At 52.5% G+C, this 24475-nt stretch overlaps 1 protein-coding gene across 1 annotated transcript; it reads right to left on the bottom strand.

Annotated features, from left to right (window-relative positions):
• Nucleotides 1-8482: 8482 nt before the first annotated feature.
• On the bottom strand, nucleotides 8483-22836 carry RAPGEFL1 (Rap guanine nucleotide exchange factor like 1). Its single transcript, XM_006100814.3, is given in 16 exon segments — nucleotides 8483-10529; nucleotides 11131-11185; nucleotides 11550-11614; nucleotides 11798-11885; nucleotides 12221-12271; nucleotides 12727-12817; nucleotides 12953-13131; nucleotides 13660-13782; nucleotides 13893-13990; nucleotides 14934-15101; nucleotides 15291-15403; nucleotides 17766-17863; nucleotides 18053-18188; nucleotides 19083-19161; nucleotides 21947-22027; nucleotides 22030-22836. Coding segments are annotated over 16 exon segments (1989 nt in total). The 5' UTR covers nucleotides 22469-22836; the 3' UTR covers nucleotides 8483-10404.
• Nucleotides 22837-24475: the final 1639 nt, after the last annotated feature.

The following is a 24475-nucleotide window of genomic DNA, read 5'->3' as shown; positions in this document are numbered from 1 at the left end:
CGTCGCCGGAAATAGATTGAATCATATTGTTTTTTGCTTCCGCGAACAAAATGGAGGCGGGGGGGAAAGGAGCTCGGCTCCCGGGGCGAAGCGACGCTACGCGCGTGCGCCCCCGGAAAGCCCGCCTCCTGCCGGCGCACGTCGAAGCGGAAGCGGCCCGGTGGCCGCCATCTTGGGAAGGTCGCAAGAATTTCACCTCCCACCACTGAGCAAGGGTTGCAACTTTGGTTTCGATTGTAATCAACTGGGAACACAAATATATGGTGATGCCCGAGCGGCACTCCCAGAGGTTGAATTAACGGGTCCGGGGGACGGTGTAGGCATCGGGATTTTTTTTAAAACTGCGCGGATGGATTCTAATATTTCCGAGGTGGATAATCAGTGAGCTAAACAGGGTCTTGAATATACCTCTTTTTCGTCTTTATTCCACTGCGCGCATCCACATACACACCACATAATGTCCTTCCCTCATTTCGAGTTAACGAAGACCCCGCCTCGGTCAACCTTGCAAGGCCCCAGGAGTCAAGCTTCGGTTGTCATAGCAACTGAGAGGCAGGCCCCCGGCTAACATGTCAGCATTAACGTCATCTTAGCCACCTGACCCGAACACCCGTGAACACCCGGCTCCTCTTTGCAGGGTCAGAGGTTCCCGGGCCCCAGGGCTGGGGGATGGTGCTGCAACCTATTCCAGCTGCTTGAGGCGGGGAGAGGAATACTGTGCCCTCCCTGCTGGGGCTGCTAACTCCACCCCAGCCGACGGGATCCCTCCCGAGTCCACCCACCAAAGTACCATTCCCCTGCAGCCGAGCCCATTGCCTTACGCCCTGTATCTTCAAAATGCTCTCCATCGTCTTTCCCCTCCGGCCCCCTCCTCTGAATCCGAAGTAAGGAGACAGGAGTAGGCTTTAGTTCCCACTATATACCACCTATGTGCCCTTGGACCTCAGCTAATATCTAGAAAACGGAGCTCATAGTGCCTGTCTCAACGGTTTCATAGGCTCCAATCAGGTAATGAATGGGAAAACGTGTGCTAAACCAGAAGTTGTTATTATTTTTGTTTTCCTCCTGTTCTGCCATTAGTAGTGCTAAGCACCACCCACTCGTCAAGTAAATGTCACACATTCATTGAGCACCTGCTGTGGGCGAGGCTCCGAGCTAGGCACCAGGAGAGGCTGCAGCGGTGGCTGAGACAGCCTCTGCCTCAGGGCACTCCCCGTGGTGGGGCAGATTGGCATGTAAACAGCTCGCTGAAATACAGTCAGCATGTGATTAGTACTATGGGGACATATGGGCTCTGGGGCATGAGGCGAGGGAGTGATTACTTCCTGCGAAAGAATGGGAGAAGGTTTCGTAAACAGTTTTAAACTCAGCTTTGAAGGATGAGTCGAATTTCATTATTAATCAGAGAAGGCAAGGACCACATTCCAGACATAGGGATCGGTAGGTGCGAAGGTAAAGATTTTCAGGCCTGTGGCCCTGCGTGCCTGAAATCAGGGTGCCTGGGCCAGGGAGATGGTGAATCTAAACTCCCAGCTCTTCAGCCTCATTTTTATTCTGTTCCATCTTCGCTCACTGTACACTGTGCAGAACTGCTTCCTATTGCAGCAACGAACCAAGTGGTTTCTCAAGGCTGTGTGTGTGTGTGTGTGTGTGTGTGTTGGCTTTACTCTGCCTCATCCTCATTTTTCAGGCCTTAGCTCAAATGCTCCCGCTTCAGAGGGTCTTCCCTACCCACCACAGCTAATGTAAGCTTCCATTCTCTATAACATCACTCTATGATAACGGCAGCCACTGGGGTGGAATACAGGGACAGCTCACCCAGATTTAGGGAGCTAGGAGTGGGCTTCCTAAAGAAAGTAACTTCTAAGTGAGGCCTGGTGGGTAAGTAGGAATTGGCCAGGGGCAGAGGGGAGGGAACACATGTCAAGGCAGAGGAAGGGTATGTGCGAAACAAGAATCATGGCATATTCTAAAAACAAAGCATTTTGGCCCTGACCAGCATATTCAGTGGTTAGAGCATTGGACCACGTGACAAAGGGTCTCAGGTTTGATTCCCAGTCAGAAGACATACCTAGGTTGAGGGTTAGATCCCCAGCTGGGGCACATACAGGAGGCAACTGATCAATGTCTCTTTCTCTCATTCTCTCTCTCTCTCTCCAGCTCCCTCTCCCTTCCTCTCTCTAAAATCAATAAAAACATTTCCTCGGGTGAGGATTAAAACATTTTTTAAAGAAAATAAAATACCAGCAAAAACAGCATTTTGATGTGGTTAGAGCTAGAACTATGGGAGAGGCAAGAAATTAGGTCAAAGAAGTGACCGTAACTGTTTCACAGTACTTACCGTGTGCTAGGCACTGTCATAACTTCACGTGTCAGAACATTTAATTCGGATCTTGCAGTGGGTTGAATAATGTCCTCCAAAAATTCACATTCATTTAGAATTTGACCTTATTTGGAACTAAGTTCTTTGCAGATGTAATTAGTTAAATTGAGGTCATGCCAGATGGAGATTAGGTCACATTAGATTAGGGTGAGCCCTAAGTTCCCATACAAGAGAGAACACAATGTGAAGATGGAAACAGAGATTGGAGTGATATGTCTACAAGTCAAGTAAATAAAATCTACATAACATGAACTCATCTTAAGCACTTTAAAGTGCACAGTTGGGTGGTTTTTAGTATAGTCACAACATTATGCAACCATTACTACTAATTCTAGTACATTTCCACCACCCCAAAAAGAAACCCTGTACTCATTACCAGTCTCTCCCAATTCTGCCCCCCTTCCATCCCCTCGCAACCACAATCCACTCTCTGTCTCTACAGATTTGCCTATTCTGGACATTTCATATAAATGGAATCATACAATATGTTATCTTTTTTATCCAGCTTTCACTTGGCATAATGTTTCTAAGGTGTATCCATGTTACAGCATGTATTAGTACTTTATTCCTTTTTATGGCCAAATAACATTCCATTTTATGGGTATACCACATGTTAGTTTTTCCATTCATCAGTTGACACACATTGAGTTGTTCTACTTTCTGGCTATTTTGAATAATGCTACTATGAACATTCTTGCACAGTGCGTTTCTTTTGGGGTGATGAAAATATTCAAAAATTGAATGTGGTGATGATTGCAAACTGTGTGAATAGACTAAAAGTCATTGACCTGTATACTTTAACCAGGTGACTTACATGGTATGTGAATTATATTTCAATAAAACTGTTACCCAAAAATATGCAAAACACTATATTGTTTTGAGATGTATATATATGTAGTAAAAGTTCACAAAAATGCATGGAAATGATACCACAGTCAGGAAAGTGGTTGCCTCTGGGGAGAAACGAAGAAGATGTGATCAAGGACAGGTACCAGGGGCCTCAGCTGTAGGGTCATGTTTCATTTCTTAAGTTAAGTGGTGGAGAAACAGGTCTTCATTATGTTAGTCTTGAAACTTTTTGTATGATCAAAATATTACACAACACATTTAAAAATAATGTTTTACAAAGAGTGAATGATTGGGATACACAGTATACAGGGTATCCTCCCCAAAATGTACACACACTTTGACAGTTGATAGCTCAATTTTGAAAATGAAATGTACTTTAATAAGCACTGCCTTTATAACTATTTGAAGTGCGTGTATACATTTATGGGGACACCCTATATTTTCAAGATGCAAAAATTACCAGATACAACTGCAAAGAAAAAAAAGTATATTTTTAATGGAGAGATCTGGTAGTAGCCCCCTATCCAGGAGTCAAACTCAGACATCACTAATATAGGCCAACCTCTGGCTATTGACATCACCTATAAAGTATTATTCTCTAGACAGGGGTCCTCAAACTTTTTAAACAGGGGGCCAGTTCACTGTCCCTCAGACTGTTGGAGGGCCGGACTATAGTTTTAAAAAAAACTATGAACAAATTCCTATGCACACTGCACATATCTTATTTTGAAGTAAAAAAACAAAATGGGAACAAATACAATATTTGTATTTGCATGTGGCCCGCGGGCCGTAGTTTGAGGACCCCTGCTAGAATATTAATGCTCCAGAAAACCACTAGAACTATGTTGTCCAACTGGGAGCTGCTAGCCACTTGTGGCTACTGAACAATTAAAATGTGACTAGTCCAGCACTGGCTCAGTTGGTTGGCACATCATCCTGATGTGCCATGGTTTCAGGTTCGATCCCCAGTCAGGGCACACATAAGAGTCAACCAATAAGTGCATAAATGGGTGGAGCAACAGATCTCTCTGTCTCTCTCTCTCTCTCTCTCTCTCTCTCTCTCCCTTCTCAATAAATTTTTAAAAAAATTTAAAAAAGAAAATGAACTATTCTAGATTAAAAGAGAGTAAAGCGATATAACAACCAAATGCAATACATGGAACTAGATTGGACCAGGAAGGGCTTTTTTAAACGTTTTTTAAAGATATTTTTGAGACGACCTGGGGAAAATAAATATAGACTGGAAATTAGATTTCATAGAAATATATTGATTTTCTTAAGGTATGACAATGGAATGGTGGGTGTGTAGAAGAATGTCATTCTTGGGAGATTCCAGCTGAAACAACTTACTTTCAAATAGCTTAGTAAAATAAAAAGTGTGTGTGTGTGTGTGTGTGTGTGTGTGTGTGTGCATGCAGAAAGAGAGACACACACGGAGAACAAAAGCAAAATGTTAATTATAGAACCTAGAAAGGTTTAAGAGTATTCATTGTACGAATCTTTCAACATTTCTATGTTTGAAATTTTCCATGATGAAAAGTTGGGGAAACAAGACAAAATAAAAAAGGAATGAATGGGAGATGAGGAAGTGGAGACAATAAGTGGAGTCAAGCCTTTGAAGAAGTTTGGCCATGAACTAAAGTGAGAGAGGGCACAGTAACTAGAGCAGGCATGGTGGGTCAAGGAACATGTTTTTACAAAGAGAGACTTGAGAGGGTTTAAATGCTAATGGCAAAGAGCCCGTAGAGATGGAGAGAACAAATGATACAAGTTATTCTGGTCAAATTTATTTCTCATCTTTGGGGATAGACTCTTTCAGAGAGAAGAGATCCCCAAGAAATGCTCTCTAGCCCACTCCCCCTGTCCCACGCCTCCTCCCTGTTCCCAAGCCTGGTGAGAAAGTAGTCTTGGTGGCGACACCTAGTGGGCTCAAAGGGTATTGCTTAAATTCTTCACTCTTCTTTACCTTAACACCTACCTGATCAGGAGGGCAGGCATCTTCTTACACTGGTCTCCTGACCGCTCCAAATTATTGTCACCATTGCTAGACCAGCCTAGAAGGTGCAATGCTACTTAATAAGCTCATTCTCTCCCCCACCCAGCCCACAGAACCCTTGGACCACCTAGTGAGTCTCTTGGCCACTCTCCCCCACAAGGAAGCAGAACACAGGTAGGAAAGGGACCAGAAAGGACAGTCCCCTCAGCTATAGTCAGGTGGCCACTGCAGCCTGGTGAGCACAAGGAGGGCGTTTCTCAGCTATCCAAGATCCCAGGATTGTGCGGAGCTTAAACTGTGGCTCCGGAGTCAGAATAACTAGGTTCAAATCCCTACTCACCGTGAAACTCAGGGCTAGGGACTTAGCCTCTCTGTGCCTCTGATGAGAAACCTCTCCAGACCTTAATTCTCATCTGGAAAATAGAGCGGAGAGAGCCAACCTCCTGGGTTTGTTGAGAAGATTGAATGAGAGAATGCATGTAATGCCCAGCACAGTGAGTGGCCAAGGACTTTCCTCCAAATGTCAACTTTTATCAGCACCCTGAAAGGTGTTGTTGGGTCTGATGACAGCTGAGATGGGATGAGAGGAATAACCCACGCCACTTTCTCTGCCCTCCTGATTCCCACTTCCACACTTCGGCCATCGAATCCTATGCTGCTTCAAGACCCGGGTCATCTCTTCCAACATTTTTTCTCTGATTGCGCCCCACCACCATCCTCAGACCAGTAGTGAATATCCTTGGCTTAATCCCCAGAGCGCTTATCATCTTGTGTTTTATGGCTCCTATTTCAACCAAGCTAATTTATTCATTCAGCAAATATGTATTGAGTGTCTTCTCTGTGCCAGGTACTGTTCTGGGTACTGAATAGTGACTGAATGTCAGACTCATGGAGCTGACGTTCTGGTGGAGGAGCGACCACGAAGCAAATACACAAAGAAGTGTATATGACGTCAGGAAGCGATAGTGCCTTGAAGAAAACACAGGAGGCTAAGCGGGCAGAGAGTAATGGCTGAGAGGGGGTGGGATCAGAGTGGCCAGGAAAGGCTCAGGGAAGGGCAAAGGTAAAATCCCTGAGACAAGAATGAATGTCATGTGTTTTAGGAACAGTAAGGCAGTCAGTGTGGCTGGAGTGGAGTGAGTGAAGGGACAGGGGGTAGCAGATGGGCAGGAGATTTTGATTTTTAATCTAAGGATTATCAGAAATGGGTAATATGATCCGAATTGTTTCAGTTGAGGTATAAAATAACTACAGTGAAATGTATAAATCTCACATGAACAACTCAATGAACACACACACACACACACACACACACACACACATACGCTCGCGTGTTCCACCCCCAGGTCAAAATACAGAACATTTCTATCCCCACAGAGGGCTTCTCCATGCCCTTCCCAGCCAATGCTCTCTCCCACCCCATCGAATAACCATTATTTTTACTTCTATCTGCATAGATTAATTCTGCCCAATCTTGAACTTCTCTTAAATGGACTAACACAGCATGTAGTCTTATGTGTCTGGCTCCTTTCACTCAATATTATGTCTATGAGATTCATTCGTGCAGATAGTAATCCTTTGTTCCTTTTTATTGCCATGTAGTATTCCATTGTAAGAATATACCAAGCACTAGCTTGTTTGGCTCAATGGATAGAGTGTCAGCCTGAGACTGAAGGGTCTCAGGTTCAATTCTGGTCAAGGGCACATACCTCGGTTGCAGGCTCAATCCCCAGCCACAGTCAATTTCCAGCCCTGGTCAGACCCATGTGGGAGGCAACCAATCAATGTGTCTCTCTCACATCGATGCTTCTCTCTCTCTGTGTCTCTCCCCCTCCCTTCCACTCTCTCTAAATATATATATATTCTATCTCACAACTGGCTTTTCCGTTCAATCATTCACCTGTTGAAGGACACTTGGTTTTTTCCAATTTATCATGAATAAAACCACTATGATCATTGGTGTACATGTCTTTTGGTGGACAGAAGCACTAATTTCTCTTGGATTTCTCTAGGTCAGAGTTGAGATGCATTTAGTTTTAGTAGATACTGCCAGACAATTTTCTAACGTGGTTGTGCCACTTTGAATCCCACCAGCAGTATCTAAAAGTCCCAGCTGCTCCACCCTCCACCCTCCACATCTTCACTGACACTTGGCATGCTTCTCTTTTTCATCTTAGCCATACATGATCTGATTTAGGTTTTTAAACGCGCACCCTGGCTGCAGCGTGGAGAACTAGCTGGTGGGGTTAGGCGAGGGGTGGAGAGAGGAAGCTGAGAGCGCAGGAGGAGGCTAGTGCAGTCGTCCTGGGAAGCCATGAACGTGGTTTGGACTAAGTGGTGATAGAGAAGTCATAGTCATGGTAATAGCGGACCAATCCGGCATATATTCTGGGACTGGCCAACGAGGTGAATGAGGCTTGAGAGAAAGCCATTCAGGGTGAGTCCTATATTCTTTCTTGTCTGGAGAACCTGGGTGGATGAGAGGAGCATTTTCTGACATCCAGAAGATCAAGAAAATAACATGTAGGACGAGGGAAGGTCAAGGGCTCCAGTGCAGCTGTTTGCATATACGATATCTCCTGGAGCGTAGGTTCTAGCTGCCCGTGCCTTAACATAACTGGTAAGTACTGGTTGTGTGACTAGTGCATGCTGTCTGCAGGGGAGAGTTCTGGGTTAGAGGCCCAGGTCTGCCCTCTCACTTGCCCTGTAACATGGACCTCAGGTTAGGACTGCCCAGCCTCCACCTTCCTCCTTACAGTGTTAGAATCCAACAGAATCAGGTATCTATGGCGCCTGGAACATGGAAGAGCTAAAACCTTCACTCTTCCAAGCGCCAGGCACAATGTGACATGTCTTAGGAGTTTGGCACCTTTTCCTCCCATCCACATTTTCATTCATCCTCACCGAGGATATTTTTCCATTGATTTTTAGAGAGAGTGGAAGGGAAGGGGGAGAGACAGAGAGAGGAGCATTGACGTGAGAGAGAGACATCGATTGGTTGCCTCCCACACCTGCTCCGACCAAGGCTGGGGCTCGAGCCTGCAACCAAGGTACGTGCCCTTGACTAGAACTGAACCCAGGACCTCTTAGTCCATGGGCCAAAGCTCTATCCACGGAGCCAAACTGGCTAGGGCTCTCACCCACATTTTCAAAGTCATTCCAGAACCTTCTTGCTGTGGAGCCCAGCACACTGAGAGGCGGTCCCCTCTCACCTCCCTCGGCCTCGAAGAAACAGAATGGAGAACAGCAGGAGGGTTGATTCATAAGACTTTATCCGCTTTTTTTCCCACCCAGCAGTTTCTGCAATGCCAACTGAGCCTGTACGGCACACACGGTTCCCTCTGTTAAAGCTGTGGGCAGGGGGAGAGGTCTGGAGGCCCCGGGGAAGCAGCAGGGCAGGCGGCAAGGCTAGGGGAGGGCAGCAGCCAACACCGGCCCAGTGGGCCCAGTGGTGGAGGAGGGTGTGGGAGCTGGAGTGAGAAGGCTGCTGAGAGGGGTCGAGAGGGAGGGAGGGGGGCTACAGGGAGAAGAGGGAAAGGGGGTGCATCAGCAGCTGCAGGGAGGAGGCAGGGAGCAGGAGGAGGGCCTTGGTCCCTGTCTTTAAGGGACAGAGGGAAGAGGGGAGGGGGTGGGACGCAGGGGCTGCATCAGCTGTGGCGGTGGGGGCGGGAATCCAGAGACATTTTTTGCCGCAGGAACAAGACAGGCCACTGTATAAAAGGGACTGTACAACATAACCTATGGTACACTGTTTACATATGATACAAGGCTCTTTCCCTCTTTTGAGTTTTAAAAAATAAAATTACAATTCCAGAGCTTTGGGTAAAAAATATATACATCCTCAGAGCAGGAGCAGCAGCTGCTGCTGCTGCTGCTGCTGCCTCTTCAGAAGGGAAAGAGGTGGTGCCAGAAAGGAGGGTGAGGCTGCGCCTGGCAATCTCACCCACTAGCTGCCAGGAGCCCCTGCACCCTCAGCCCGGGAGGCCCGTGATGGGAGCAGGAGGGGAGACAGAGGCAATAAAGGCATCGCTAGAGTCCAGTCTGCCTTTACAGTCTCCGCCATTCCTTCCCCCACTTTGGGGGTCTGCCTGCCCCCAGGGACAGGGACCCACCCCACCCCAGCTTGACGGGGAGGACCAAGAGGGAGTGAGGACAGGGCAAAGGATAGATCATGTTCTTAGTGTCAGACGCAGAACCAGAAGGGGGGTGACGACTCCCTCCTTAGCAGTGAGACACCCCAGAAGCAGGAGTGTGGGCGGCAGGTACCCCTAACTCCTGCTACCACCTCACCACATCCCCCTGGAACACAGAAGGCGGGTCCTAGAGGCAGCGTAGGCCTGTGTTTCCCTGAGCATCTTTTATCCTCTCAGTGGAGCCCACCCAGGGACCTTCAGGAGGCCTGGCTGGGGTGGGGGTGGGGGTTCCCGAGGGCTGGTGGGTAACCCCTCCCACCTGCCGCTGCTCCCTGTCCTCACCAGCAGCTTCGCCCACAAACCCCGGAGTGCAGGGCAGCAGGAGTAACTGAGCAGGGAGTGTGGGCGTGGGGAAAGCACCCACAATGCACTGACCCAGGGGCAGAGTAGACAAGGGTAGCACCAAACAGAAGAACCTTCCCCCCTCACTCCCCTAGCACACACAACACCCTGCCTCAATGACCAGGTGCACTTCTGCTCCTTGAAGGGGGGCACACATACACACACGCCCACACGCACACAGACACGAGGGCAACATAATACTCAGAGGGTGCAGCCAGGGATCCCAGCCCTGACCCGGGGGAACGGGAACAGGGGGTGGAGAGGAAGGCTGCCAGGCCTCCCCCAATGAGGGACCAGAGGGTGGGCCACTTTCCTTGCTGCGTGGGAAGAGGAGGTTGGGAACTCTACTCGGGAATAGACCTCGATGGGAGCGGGCAGAGGAAAGAGCTCTGTGCCCCTTTTCCCTGGGAGGGCAGGGGCCAGCAGAGTGTGGTCTGGGCTTGAAGGAGAAAGGGGGCAGAGGACTTCAGCAGGATAAACAGGCTTATGAGTCCCAGAGTAAGTCCATCCGAATCTCTCCCCCGTGGTGGGGCCGGAAGTTGCTCCAGGGGAAAGATGTCGGAGGTGGGTTGGGACACGGTGCAAAGTGCTTGAGTGGCAGGTGCCCGAGGACCCTGTGGGGCTGACTGAAACCTCTGTTCTCACTGACTATTCGCCTCCAGCTTGTAGGAAAGCTCGAAGAGGAGGTTCTGGTTGTCGATGACCTGGAACTGGCGCACGTAGGCCTTGGTCTGCAGGTGATGGGGGGATGCCTCCATATCCAGGCCTGGAGGGTAAGGAGAGAGCTCATTAGGCTGCTAGACTCCCTTCTTCCTCTACACCAGTGGTTCTCAACCTTCCTAATGCCGCGACCCTTTAATACAGTTCCTCCTGTTGTGGTGACCCCCAACCATAAAATTATTTTCGTTGCTACTTCATAACTGTAATTTTGCTACTGTTACAAATCGTCATGTAAATATCTGAAATGCAGGATGTATTTTCATTGTTACAAATTGAACATAATTAAAGCATAGTGATTAATCACAAAAACAATATGTAATTATATATGTGTTTTCCGATGGTCTTAGGCAACCCCTGGGAAAGGGTCGTTCGACCCCCAAAGGGGTCACGACCCACAGGTTGGCGACCCACAGGTTGAGAACCGCTGCTCTACACACACACACACACACACACACACACACACACACACACACACTGGCCAGAGGACAAGGGTGCAGGCTGGGACGGGTGTGGAGCAGGAGGGCCCCTGGGGAGGCCCAGGAGAGCATGGAGAACTGACGAATTTAAGGAAATAAACATTTCTCCCCAGAACCCTCCCTCTCAGTAAACACTCCCCCTGTAAGGCTCTCAGGACCCTGGGTACTCACAAAGGGGCCGGCTCCGGTATTTGCGGACCGTCCTCACTTTTTCAGCCACTGAATGCTGGGGGATGACAAGGAATGAGCCCTGAGACGGTCACAGACAGACGCTCCCCCCCTCACGTTCCCCTTCCTCTGATCTCCAACTCTGTGGGTTTTGCTCCCTCCGGTCCCCAATTCTGGAGGGTCTCGAAGCACCAGAGAAGTGGGTGTCACCGGGTGCCAGATGAGGGGGAGGTAGAGTTGCCCCTCCCCCTGAGCTGCCTGCCTGTCAGCTCTGCCACCCCACCCGTGGGCGGGTTGCCACAGCGATGCCACCAGGAAGACAGTCGGAGTCTGTCAGGCAAGCTGGGCACCAGGGAGAAAGGCTGCTGTCTCTAGGGGGTGCCAGGAGCGGGGGAGGGACTGGGGTTGGCAGTGCCACCTACCAGTTTCTCGATATTCACCAAACCATCCACCAGGGTCTTACTCCCCTCGTGCAGGAAAGTCAGGTCTAGGGGATGGAGAGAGAAACAAGTGAGGAAGAGGAGGTTCAAAGGGCACTGCCCCTTCCCTGGAAGCCACTCAATCTTGGGGGGCTCCTCTCCTCTGGGCACTCAGCTGGGCGGGGACTGAGAGGCAGAACTGGGGCGTGAAGCAGGGGGACAGAGGAGCCTCATTTGGGAACAACGCTCACCTTTGAGGATCAGAGGCACAAAAGGGATCACAGGAGGTTTCATCTTGGAGATCACGTCTCGGTAGCTTTTGTGGTTCCTGCAGGGGTCCTGGCATTCCGCAGAAGAGGGATAAAGGGACAGATAGGCCCAGGGTACCCCAAAGACACCCCCATTTCCTCCCTCATCCCCCTGCCCTAGCAGAGAGGGGTGTGAAGGGGGGTGTCGCTGGGGGGCGCTGGGGAAGGTCTCCAATCAGGTAGGGGTGTGCTAGGGAAGTCTTTTCCAGGGAAAATAGGGGAGCAATCCCCCAACATGGTGGGAAGGGAAGGGGGATCCTAGGCACTAAAAGCCTTGAAAGGGGAGCTTGAGGGAGAAGGTTTATGGGAACAGAGAGTCTCTGGGGTACAAGTCCGAGGGCAGATAAAAGAGCCAAACCCACTCACTGTCAGGTTCTCGAATTTGCGGAACAAGTTCTTGAATTTCCCTGGCAGCTTCTGGGGAGTTTGAAGGAAGAAGGGGTGTCAGAGTGGAGCTCCTTGAGGTTCATGGGATCCCCAGGTGTGAGCGGGGAGAGGGCCTGTGTCTTGCAGGGGCCGGGCAGCCGGCGGGTGGGGAAGTGGAGGCCCCCTTGGCTGGAAGCAGCCCAGAGACATGAATTATTCTGGGGAAACGGAGGCCTCTGCCATGCACCAGGGGGCCTCACTGAGTGCTGGCTCCCATCAGACAGCCCCGTGTGCCGCCTGGCCGGTGCCTGCCCTCCCACTCAGGCGGGCGTCAGTTACTCATCTGCACAAGGACAGGGTCCATTAACAGAGCGGTGTACCCTAGGGCTGTGTGGGCGCCTCCTTCCCATGGAGGTGAGCCCAGGATGTCAAGACAGGCTGGCGGCCAAGATCCCCAGGTGGGCCAGTGCAGGGGGGAGGGGAGGAGAGGGAAGAGGTCGCATTACCTCCCAGGTGAGCCGCAGGCGGCTGACCGCCGCGTTGTCCAGCCCCATGACCACGGCATAGAAGGACAGCAGGTCCTGGTTCTGCTTGCAGCTGCGGGGTTGGGAGGCGGGGTCAGCGGGCGGTCAGAAGGCCCTGGCACCGCCCCTCGCACCCTCAACCCCAGGTCTCCGTGCTAGCTCCCCCCCACCCCACCTTATCCCCCTCCTCCCAGCCGGCCGCACTCACATGGCCGCGATCTTGATGAACTTCTTGAGCAGCTGCACGCGCTTGCCCTGGGCCTCGCAGAGCAGCACCTCCGTGGCCACCCAGTGGGTGACCTCGCTGCAGCGCTGCAGGAGCAGCTCCAGGTTGGCCGTCTCCCGCCGGCCGCGCTCCCCGTGGAACACGTAGTCCACGAACTCCAGCTGCACCCACGGTGGTGGCAGAGGGGCGGCCAGGGCGCGGGGCGTGTGGGTGGGAAGATGGCCGTGCCAGACGGTGAGGAAGGAAAGGCAGGAGGGTTGGGGCGGGAGGGGTAGAAAATAGAAAAGTTGGGGACAGGACAGGATGCAACAGAGATGGGGGGAAACAGCCAACATGAATTGAGTACTTACTAGATGCCAGGCACTTAACCCATGTAACAGACATTATTATCGCTGCCTTGTTTTATTTCTTTAATAGTAAATACTCAAAAAATACTAATAAACCACGGTTCAGCTTCTGGGTAAGCAGCTTGGGCCCTGAGCCACCTGCTAGGGGTCTGTCTCTTTGCTGTTTCCTCCGATGAGGGGCACAAAGGCTTAGCGAGGTCCTGGTGGTGCATTGGCCCAAGGACATGCTGCAAGTCGGTGTCTGACCAGGGTTTTTGGCGCAGAAACTGTCTCACTCCAGGCCCCCATATGTGGCACATTCCTCCCTCCTGGCCTCTCGCCCAGCACCAGCCTCAGTCGCACCTCGTGCACACAGCGGAACAGCTCCCAGTGGAAGGCCGTAAGGTGGTTGGCAACATCCTCAGGCTCCACTCGGTGGATCTCGGTGTCTCCCGGGGAGACCTGGATTTCCTCGGGGAGGGGCACCTGGTGGCAGGCAAGGGGACAGGGCTGGGCTCCCCGCTGGGCTTGTGAGTTTCTGCCCCAGCCCCTCCCAGCCATCGCTCCCAGCCCAGGCCTTGTGAAGGCCTTCTTACCAGCGCCTCGTAGCTGTCCCGGGTGCAGGCAAACAGGTGGCTGTTGATGCCCAGCGTGGTGAAGACACAGTCTTCAGTGGGCTGGAGAAGGACTTTCTCTGCAGAAAAACGAGCTGCTCTGCCTCAGGCCCGGCCACCTGCACCCTCACACATCCTGGCCACTGTCGCCATCCCACCCAGCCACTCCTTGCCTGCATGGACACATTCTAGACCAGCCGTGGGCAAACTACGGCCCGCGGGCCGGGATCCGGCCTGTTTGAAATGAATAAAACTAAAAAGAAAAAAAAGACCGTACCCTTTTATGTAATGATGTTTACTTTGAATTTATATTAGTTCACACAAACACTCCATCCATGCTTTTATTCCGGCCCTCCGGTCCAGTTTAAGAACCCATTGTGGCCCTCGAGTCAAAAAGTTTGCCCACCCCTGTTCTAGACTAATGGGACTTGTAGTATCACCAGTGGAGGCTCTATTTATTGGACATTTTTCAAAGAATGACTTCTTTTGCATTTATAACCTCTTTTTTGCTCCCAATGTCCTATCACAGTGCCTCTCTCATTCTATCGTCCCTGTGACACTGGAAAAGCCGGAATTTTTTCCTGTCTTAGAGGAAAACAAGGGGATGACTACCTTGCAGGCTTTTTGTCTGCCCCCAGGGATTGCAGGCGCACCCTGCATCTTTAGCCTCAAAAACAAAGCATCCTCAGGTTCTCAAAGAGATTAAAGGACGAGATCCCGAGACGAGTAAGGCAGGCGCCCAGATCAGCATCCAAGTGTCCTGGACCAGTGCTTCCCAAATTTAAACGTGCATAGACTGATAGCCTGGGGATCTTGTTAAAATGCACATCCTGATTCAGCAGGTCTGGAATTGGGGTCTGAAATACTGCATTTTTAATGAGCTCCCAGGAGATGCTCACGCGGCTGGTCCCAGCACCACAGTGAGCAGCCAGGACCGAGAAGTCAGTTTTTACCCGCCCCAGGCACTGGGCTTGTGCGTTTCTCCTCTCCGGGGGTCCCAGCGGAGTTCTTCCTGACCCTCACCTCCTGAAGAGGCCACAGCTACCAGGATGAGGGAATCCTCCCGCCCCGCAGGCTCCTCTGAGTACTGCAGTTTCTCCGTCACAGAGCCCAGAATGTCCTGCACAGATGCGGAGAGGCGGCTGCGTATGGTCACGTAAGAGTGGTCAGGCATGTAGACGCGGCAGAAGACTGGGCAGAGACAGGAAGGTGGCTTTCATCAGAGGGCAGAATGGCAGCACTGGCATAGTCCCCTCCAGGACACCGGTGTTCCCCACTCCATCCCACCCCTAACCCAGGGAGAATCCATGGAGGGTGACCAAGACCCCATTGGGCCCCCTGAGCCACTCGGGAAGCCCCGCCCCTAATGCCCACACTCACTCTCATCAGAGCCCCGGAAGGCCACTCGGGTCTGCAGACAGGAGTCTATCCGGCGGAAGTGGCGGAAGAGTGGCTTCACCTGCTTGTTGGGCGGCTGGCTCTCCTCTGGGATCCTGGCATGGACACAGCTGGGCATCAGGAAGCCCTGCCGGGCATATGGAGCACCAGGCAGGCAACATCAAGCAGGGATATCAGAACTGGGTCAGGGATGCACTGGCATCAGGTGCAGAGAGTGGTGGGAGGTGTCAGAAGTGAGGACAATGGCCAGCAGGGGACAACTGTCCAAGTGACCCAAATCAAATGCCACCTCTTCCATGAATTCTTGTCTGATCCACCCCACCCACCAGGAAAGGTCATTTTTTCATGCTGCTTTTTTTTTTTTTTTTGCTATAGGACAATGGGCTAACATTTGTTTATGTTTGTATCTTATCTCTTCTACAAGTTTGAGAGCTTTTGAGAGCTGGGATTCGTTCTTACTGGTTTTGTTTTCCATCGTCCAGGCCTAGAACATTGCTTGGCACATGGTAGGTGTAGGTAACCAGCTGTTTGCTGAGTTTTGCCAACAAGAACTTCACACTCTGGGAGGGAAACAGATGTGCACACAGCTACTTCTAACACAAGGCAGGTGCTAGGTGCTATGACAAATATGCACGGAGAGTTACGTTGGTTTAAGGGAGGGAGAAAGCTATTCCTAAAAGGGAAGGTCTGGGGAACTTTCATTGAGAAGATGGCATTTGACCTGGCCCTTGAAGGACAACAGGAAGAGAAGGGGGTGGGAGGAGGTCCTTCTGGAACAGACCATCTAAATGACAGCAGGAAGTTGGGAAAGCACAAAAGTTTAGGGGATGAGATGTGTAGGGAGTGTGGTGGCCATAGGGCTATGTAGGAGTTGAGATGAGAAGAATTAGCAGAAGACAGAAAGGGAAGGGTGTTGAATTCTGTGCTAGGATATTGCAACTTTTCTTGTCTTATAGGCAATAGAGAGCTAAGATGTTTTTGGAAAGGGAACATGATGTCAAGTGGAAAGATCTCTCTCTCTGGTGTCACTATAAGAAGGGAAAGACAGACACAAGACCATAAGCTGAAGCCCGGCCGGCATTAGCTCAGTGGCTGAGCGTCCACCCTATAAACCGGGAGGTCACTGTTTGATTCCCGGTCAGGGCACATGCTCAGGTTGCGGGCTTGATCCCCACGGTGGGGCATGCAGGAGGCAGCCAATCAGTGATTCTCTCTCATCATTGATGTTTTTATCTTTTTATCCCTCTCCCCTGAAGCTCTGAAATCAATAAAAATATATTTTAAAAAACAGACCATTAAAACGAAGCCCTGGATTGGAGGCTGTGGCAATAATTCAGGTGAGAGATCATGAGGCCTCAATAAGGGTTGTGGTGATGGGGATCGAGGGGAGAGAAACGGAAAGGGCCGAAGGTATGGATGGATAGATGGACAGACGGATGGGTGGATGGAAGGAGGGATGGATGCAGTGGTGTCCTAAAGCCAGTTCACATTGCCTCATGAAAGCAGATTGCTAAATTTTGCCCACTGGTTTTAAAATAAAGCTGCTTTAAAAATAGTGTGTGAACCCTGGCCGGGTAGTTCAGTTGGTTAGAACATTGTCCCAATACGCCAAGGTTGCAGGTTTGATCCCCAGTCAGGACACATATAAGAAGCAACCAATGAATGCATAGGTAAGTGGAACAACAAATCGATGTTTCTCTCTCAAAAAAAAATTTTTTTTTAAATTGTAGTGTGTGTGTGTGTGTGTGTGTGTGTTTCTAATCCTACAGCCAAATTATTACCAAAAAAAGTAGTATTCTAATTGTCTTACTACATTTCACTATTATCTATGCTCTTCCGGTGATTTACATCGATGGTATTTGTATGGTGAGAACACTATACAATGGCCTCTACTGCACCTCTCTTCCCAGCTTCGCAGTCAGTGATGTCATGTTGGTAGCTTGAAATCAGCCATGATGAGGGAATTTATACTATGAAAATCAGCAAAAGCTACAAAATCAGGGTGGGTTTGTTTTTTCCCCCCTGAAGTGCTGGCTGTTAAATATTCACTAGTATGCCATTGGAATGGGGAAAAAAATATGACTGGAACCCTGCTGAGTGTGACTCAGTTGGTTGGAGTGTCATCCCATATACCGAAAGGTTGCAGGTTCGATTCCCAGTCAGGGCACATGTCCAGGTTTTGGGTTCCATCCCCGTTGGGGTGCATGCAGGAGGCAATCAATGGATGTTTCTCTCTCACATGGATGTTTCATGTTTCCTTCTCTCTCCCTCCCTCCTTCTCTCTTCCTCTCTCTGTGAAGTCAGTAAGAACAGATCCTCGGTTGAGAGGAAAACAGTGACTGGGAGACAGTCTTTGTGCTGCTCTCCAGTAAGAGAAAGGGACTGAAATAAGACCACACTGGAGCCAAAAGGCCAGAGGCAGCCCCTGTACGAGAGGAGCGTGGGGATTTCTCTCACTTTAGCTCCACGGTTTCCACAAGCTGGTGCAGCCTCAGTGTGTCCTCTCGGAGGTCCTGGTAAAGGGACTCATCCTTCATAATCAGCAGGTACAGATCCTGGGGAGAGGAGAGAAGTGAGGGCATCGCTCTGTAAGGTCTCCATGCCTTTGAGCATAGGAGAACCATAGAAGCGAGGCCCCCAGGCACCTTCTCCTTCTAGTACCCGCCTGAGGACTATGGCTCCTTCAAAGGGGCCCCCTCCCAGAGCTAATTGCCTGCTCACCCGCCTTTTCTTCCCAGGCCCACCTTGATGATGCGGCCGGCCCCCTCTTCCTCCTGCAGCAGCCCCTGGTAGGTGTCCAAGAAATGAAGGAGCATGGCTAGACAGGCCTGCTTCTGGCCCAGGCCCTCGGGGCCCTCCCTGCCTCCTGCCGAAACAAAGCTGACCCCCACGTTAAGGAAAAACCCCGGGCAGGCAGACCTGAGGAAAGTGGGAAGGGAGATGAGAGGCTAAACCACCCCAAATATTCTCTAGGTTTGGGGCCAGGGAGGAAGGAGATCCAGGGGTCCCTGTAACCAAGACCCCTTCATGCCCCAGCCCAGAGTAGATAGGAATGGCACCCACGTGACCACATCCAGCTCCCACCTCTGAATTTCACTTGAGGATACCCTGTCTGGACCAACCCAACCTCCACCAGCCCACGCCCGGAGCTCACAGCAGGCTGATAAAGGTCATGGTGCTCACCACAAACCTGACCACACCTGTAAGTAAGGCCCGGTGTTTCTAAGAGAACCTATGATATTCTACTCAGCAGCCTGACATTTGCAATTAGGTCCTAAAATAACTCAGTGAGAGGCCCTATGCTTACATGAGACCCTCTGAAGAGCCCAGCCAGTGGCTCGTCTCTAGTAGACCCTACAGAAGCACAGCCACGGCCCGATGTTTACATCGGACCCTGTAATAACTCACTGGGCAACCAGATGTTTAGAGCAACAATTCAGCAAGGAGAGAGGCACTCTTAATGGAATAATAACACCTTAGGTTTGTACAGGGCTTTGCAATCTCCAAAGCGCTCCCACATCTGTGATCAGATCTATCTCCACAGCAGCCCGGTAGGCAGAGCAGATGCTATTTACCCTCATTTGATAGAAGAGAAAACGGAGGCCCTGGGAGGTTAGGCGACCTGCTCAAGGTCACACAGCTGGTGGACAGAAAAACTGGGGCTGAAACCCAAGGGTGTTTTGTAAGGGAGAGCTTAGGCCGTGACATCACATGTGGGCTCGTGGGAGCGGCTCCCTCCTGACCTCCCCTTTTGCAAGCTCCACAAAAGGATATTACTGGTGTAGCTCCTGCAGGAATTTCTCCGTGGGGAGGAAGAGAGAATGGGTGAGGACGATGTCATCCAGCAGGATATCTGTAGAGATCATTCGGCACCACTGATGTCAGAGGGGCACTTCCAGGATCCAACCGGACACTCCCCACCCCACTCTCTTGCCTCCAAGGGCGAGTTCTCCTTAGCCAGACTGGAGCCCCAGCCACCTGCCCCATCATGCTCTGCACACACACACTCACACACGTGTGTGTGAAGGTTCTGGGCAGCCGCTGCAGGGGTGGGGTTGGCAGCTGCCAAGGCAGCTGGAGGGAAGGAGGGGACACCCTTGGATGGCCACGCCCACTTCTCGTCAGTGTGTATGGGGAGCTGGTCAGATAATACACCAAGCTTGAGATCAGCCCCCTGAAAAGAGGTCTCTAGACAGAGACAACTTCCAAACACAGAGGTCAGGGTCAGCAGGGTGTGTGTGTGGTGTGTGTGTGTGTGTGTGTGTGTGTGTGTCCCTCCTCCCCTCCCCACTCCCTACCTAACAGCTTTGAGTTCCAACTAGGCAGGTGAGAACCAGCCGGATTAAAAGGGAGATGGAGCAACTGCCATTTCTTTGATCCTAAAGCCTTTAAAGAGAAAAACCCTGTGTCCTCTAGATGCTCAGAGATCGTCGGGTTAATGATGGAAGGGTGGAGGGGAGTGGCTCCTCCCACCACTTCTTTCCCCTCCACACCCCCATCTGGGCCTGGCTCAGCCAGTCAGCCAGGTACAAGGTCGCCCTGACTTGCATCCAGCCCTGGGGTGGGGCAGGGCAGCCTGGCACACACAAACAGGCTGGGCGCAGGGAGGGAGCCAGGTGTCCTTACCCGGACAGGTTAGGGCCAGGTCCCCAGGCACTGCCTCAAGACAAAAACCAAGGCTTCTGTGGGCCCTTGGCTCACCATCCCTGGCCTCCAATTCTAGCCAGGAAGGTGGAGGAGGAGTACCAACACCGGATCCTCTACTTCGACTCTTTCACTTCACAAATGAGAAGAAACTGAGGCCCGGGGCTGGGAGGGACTTGCCTGGAGCTGGGCTAAGAACCCACACTCCTGAATCTTTGATCTGTTCTCGACATGCCCGAGGCAGACTGCCTGGGTAGAACCAGGGGTCCAATGGGGCTGCTTAGACTTTTGAGAGACTGGCTAGTTTGGGGTACCGTCTGTCACTCCTCTCCTCCCACACACCCTGGGAGGGAACCGAGATGGCTTAAGCACATTGGGTGTATTGGAGAATATCAGAGCGGCAGGTTAAACTGATTCTCATTCATTCTGGGACTGGTTTGGGGTTGTTTCCCAAACCAGTTACTCTGGGAATTGAGCCTGCCAGGCCAGATAATACAGGTGACAGTCAATTCAGGAGTCCTTCCCCAGGAAAGACTGGGCAGAGCCTGTGGCACCCAGGCACCAATAAAAGTTTCTCCCTTTACCTCTCTGTCCAGCTACCCTGCTATGTTCTTAAAATGAGAGTGCTCCCCCAACTCCGATGCCCAGCTCCAGGGATGAGGGACTAGGACTAGAGATGCCTGACGCCCATCCTATACTCTTTATCCCACTGGTGAACGAAATCAGAGCGAAGGAAGAAGAGCACAGGGCAGAATGGGGGAGAAGCTGCTGTGGGGGCTACAGTTTGGCGTCGGTCTCCTCCAAGGCAGGCTCTGGTCCAATGCACAGCCTCCCCAGGGAATGTGTCATAGAGACACAGGGTGTGTAGCGTAGGCGGGAAGTTATGGTTAGAAGAGCTGTATGTGTTTGATATTTTTCTAATTAAATCCAAAAGGTGTCAGCTCCCCAGGGCAGCTACAGTCTGAGCCAAAGGAGAGAGGGCCCGGGTCTTGAGAAAAATCGAGGGGACTGGAGCCTTCTCCCACACACCTAGGCTAGGGCTCCCTGCAGAGCTCTGAGAGCACAGTGGGGAACCCCCATCTTGAAATGCTCAACCAGGGTCCCCAATCCCCAGACCCTGCTGGGCTTAGCAAAAGGCCAAGAGCTAGGCCTAAAGACCCACAGGTCTTTTACTTTAGCGACTACCCAGCAATTTGGGGCCTCAGTTTCCTCAAAGTCCCCTTAGGAGGGGTGCTGGTGGGGAGTGGTGCAATAGCATCATCATTTAGGGAATAAGCCTCTCAGGGTGTGGTTATTATTTTTTGAAAGAGGCGGTGTGCTGAGGCCTGCCAGGGGAAGGGTGGGGGTTGGAAAGGCCCAGACCCCCCTGGTCACCACAGGGCCCTGGTGTCTGCCCAGTCATCTCTCCCCCAACAACATCTCTGAGTCAGCCCCCAACTGGAACACCTCCCTCCACTCCCAAGCGGCTAAGGACAATGCATCCCTTTGCCGGAACCCCAAACCCAGCTCAGGCCCTGTGCCGGTCTGGCACTGCCCCACTGGTTGGGCCAGCCCTCCGCTCTGGGCTTCTAAACCGAAAGGGGGGACTCCTGGAAGGTCTTTCAGGCTTGGGCACCTCGGTGGGGGGAGGGGAGCACGGCTGCTCTGGGCAGCTTCCATCTTAGTGTGTCAGGCCCTAATTTTGGGCCCCAGGAGGAGGTGAACAACATCAGAGACCCAAGAGTCTGTGGGTAAAACGTCCAGGGGAAAGGGAGGGTGGCTTAAGGGAAGACAGAGGTTCAGCTTCTTCTCCAGCTGTGGGTGAGGCTGCTACCGGGAGCCAGGTGGTCCTGCCACTCTGTTCCTCCGATGAGCCCCTACCCCACTTCGGCCGACCACTCAACCGCACACCCGGGCTCCAGCAGAGCGCCAGCCCGTGCTGCAAGGGCGAGGGCGAGGAACCAGGTGGCAACCCCCTGCTCTGGGCTGGATGAGCCAGCCGACTCCTTCCTTACCTGAGGCGGCGCTGTCCCTGGTGGCCCCTCCGGCCAGCCGCTGCAGAACCCGGTTCAGGAGATGCTCCGGCCGCTCGGGGCGCCCAGGGGGGCCCAGGGTGGGGAAGCCAGGGGCTCGCCCGGGGACAGTTCGTCGGAGGAGTACGAGGAAGGGGACCGCAGCGGCCCCCCTCCCCCGAGCGGCCCGGGCCCCGGCACCTCCTCTAACTGCAGCCAACAGGGTCCCCCGCTGCCGCCGAGCTCCTCCGTGACCCCCGCCGGCTCTCCACCTTCCTCCTCTGGGGGCGGCTCCAGCCCCGGCTCAGCGGGGGGCTCCCGCAGGAAAGCGGGGAGCAGCAGGCGAGATACGCTCTGACGCCGCTGCAGCGGCCGCGGTCCCCCGGCTGAACCGCCGCCCCCGCCAGGTCCCCCACCCCCGCCGGGCCCACCGCAGCTCCCCGGGCCCCCGCCGGGACCTCCCGCCACCGTTCGCCCCGCCAGCTGCGACGTCTGCTTCTTCAGAAATTTCTCCAGCGGCTTCATGCCCCCCCACCCGCCCCTCTTCTCGGGGCCGCCGGGGGACCCAGGTGTCCCGGGCGCGGGCGGGGGGGCGGGGACGCGATGCTCAGAGCCGGAGGGGCAGAGCGGAGGGCCGTGCCAGGCGCCGGACCGGGGGCCAGAGGTGCCCGAGGCTCGCTGGCCGGAGTCCAGTGGCCAGTGGCCCGGGGAGGTGCCAGAGGGAAGGGGTGCCCGTCGTTAGTGGCCTCCCATGCCGGCTGCAGCCGGCCCGCGGCCCGAAGGATGGGTCGGATGCGGGGCCGGTGCCCCGGCGCTGCGCTCGTGGGCCGGGCTGCGGCGGCGGAGGCAGCGGGCGGAGCGCGAGGCTGAGAGGACGCGGCGGCGCTCCTGACCGCGGGGAAGGTGGAAGAGCGGAGACCGCGCCCCCTCGCCCAGGCCCCGCCCAGGCCCCGCCCCTTCCCTTCCTGGGCCCGCCCCCTGGGCCGCGCGAGGCTTGAACTTGGGCGTTGGGGCTGGTCATGGGGGCTACGGGGACCACTTGGGATTGTAAGGAGCTGAGTGGGGTTGGATGGAGAGTTCAGAGAAGACGCAGAAATTCAGGGCAAAGTAAGAGTGATACACCAATGGCGAGGGATTCCTGGCTCGGGGGCTTACAGAGGAACCTAGGGTCATTTCAAAGAACCAGGGCAGGTCTGTGGCCTGCATGCCTTGACGCACCTACCTGTACTCAGGTGAGACCTACAAAGATTGCTGATTGGGTATCCATCACTCTCAACCCAGATGGTTTACTCTGTTGACACACTTACAGGAATATGTGGTCTTTATCTCCCTTCCTGCAAGAAGGGCTGGGAAGGCCTGGGGTGGATTGGCATTGGCCCTGGAGGCGGCACTCATCTAACCTTTCTGGCAGGGCACAATAGATGGTGAGGGCCTGGCCTGTGAAAGGCAGGTACTGGCAGGCAGGTAGGAGCCAGGTGGGGAGCAGCAGGTTGTGGCAGGTCTAGTTGGGGTGAGAAGAGACAGTCGGCAGGGGGAGGAGACCAGGAGCACAAGGGCACCTAAGCCCAGCTGGCAGCAGAAAGAAGCAGGGCTGTGGAGATGGGTGACAAGCTCCAGCGCTGCCATCTGACATTAAGTATAGCGAGCTCCCCAGAGTTGACACAACCATGGAGTGGGGAAAGTGGTGCCAAATTTGCACTCCAAATAGTCCTTATTCCTGATGCCTATGCCAGGAGCATTCTGTTCCTGAGGAGGAAGTGGGTAGAGAGACAGGCTCAGTGTAAGCACATCGAGATTAAGGTAACAAGGTTGGGGAGTGGCACCAGGTTCCAGATGGGCTGAGGCGCCTTGGACAACGCCGCACCCGCTTACTGTGTACCAACCAGGCAGGGACAGGAATGCTAAAGGCTGGGAGTGGTGGTAGAATCGAACAGGGTGTGCACTACTGGCATATCGGGGTGTGCGCATATCTGGTCCTATGTATGCTAGAGCATGTGTTCACAGAAATGAGCTCGCATACCCATATGTTTGTGGATTTAGAAAGGGAACAGTAAATAGGAGAGAGCACAGTTTTGGCTAAGAAGCTGAAATAGAGACCCAAGTATCAGCTTCTTGGGCTCCCTGTATTAGACACCCTAATATCCCTGGGGTTAAGAGGGGCAACTGGCTGGAGTGGCTTGGAGCTCTCCAGGCATTTTATGAACCAAATAAGAAAAGGGGAGGGTTCCACTCCAGCACATGCCACAGTTACCAGATTAAGCTGGTTGCCTTGGTAACCTCCTCTCTGGGCAGGATTTGGGATTGTCGGTTAGGAAGGGGGAAGAACTGGCGAGTGTGGAGAATGTGGGGGCTGAAAATAAAAGGGGCAGAGAGGATTCTAGAAACTGGAAGCTTTGGGAGCAGGACCCCAGGATCCCCCCAACTACTCAAGGATATTAGGCAGAGAATAAGTTCAAGACCTTAAATCAGGGAGGAAAGCCAGTATCGAGTCATGGTTTTCCTTGAACAGCAGTGGTACTTACCCCAACTGCA

Source organism: Myotis lucifugus, unplaced genomic scaffold, assembly GCF_000147115.1.
Source record: "Myotis lucifugus unplaced genomic scaffold, Myoluc2.0 scaffold_329, whole genome shotgun sequence".
Taxonomy (NCBI): Eukaryota; Metazoa; Chordata; class Mammalia; order Chiroptera; family Vespertilionidae; genus Myotis; species Myotis lucifugus.
Note: the sequence above shows the minus strand (reverse complement) of the source record. Positions and strands in the feature narration are given on the sequence as shown.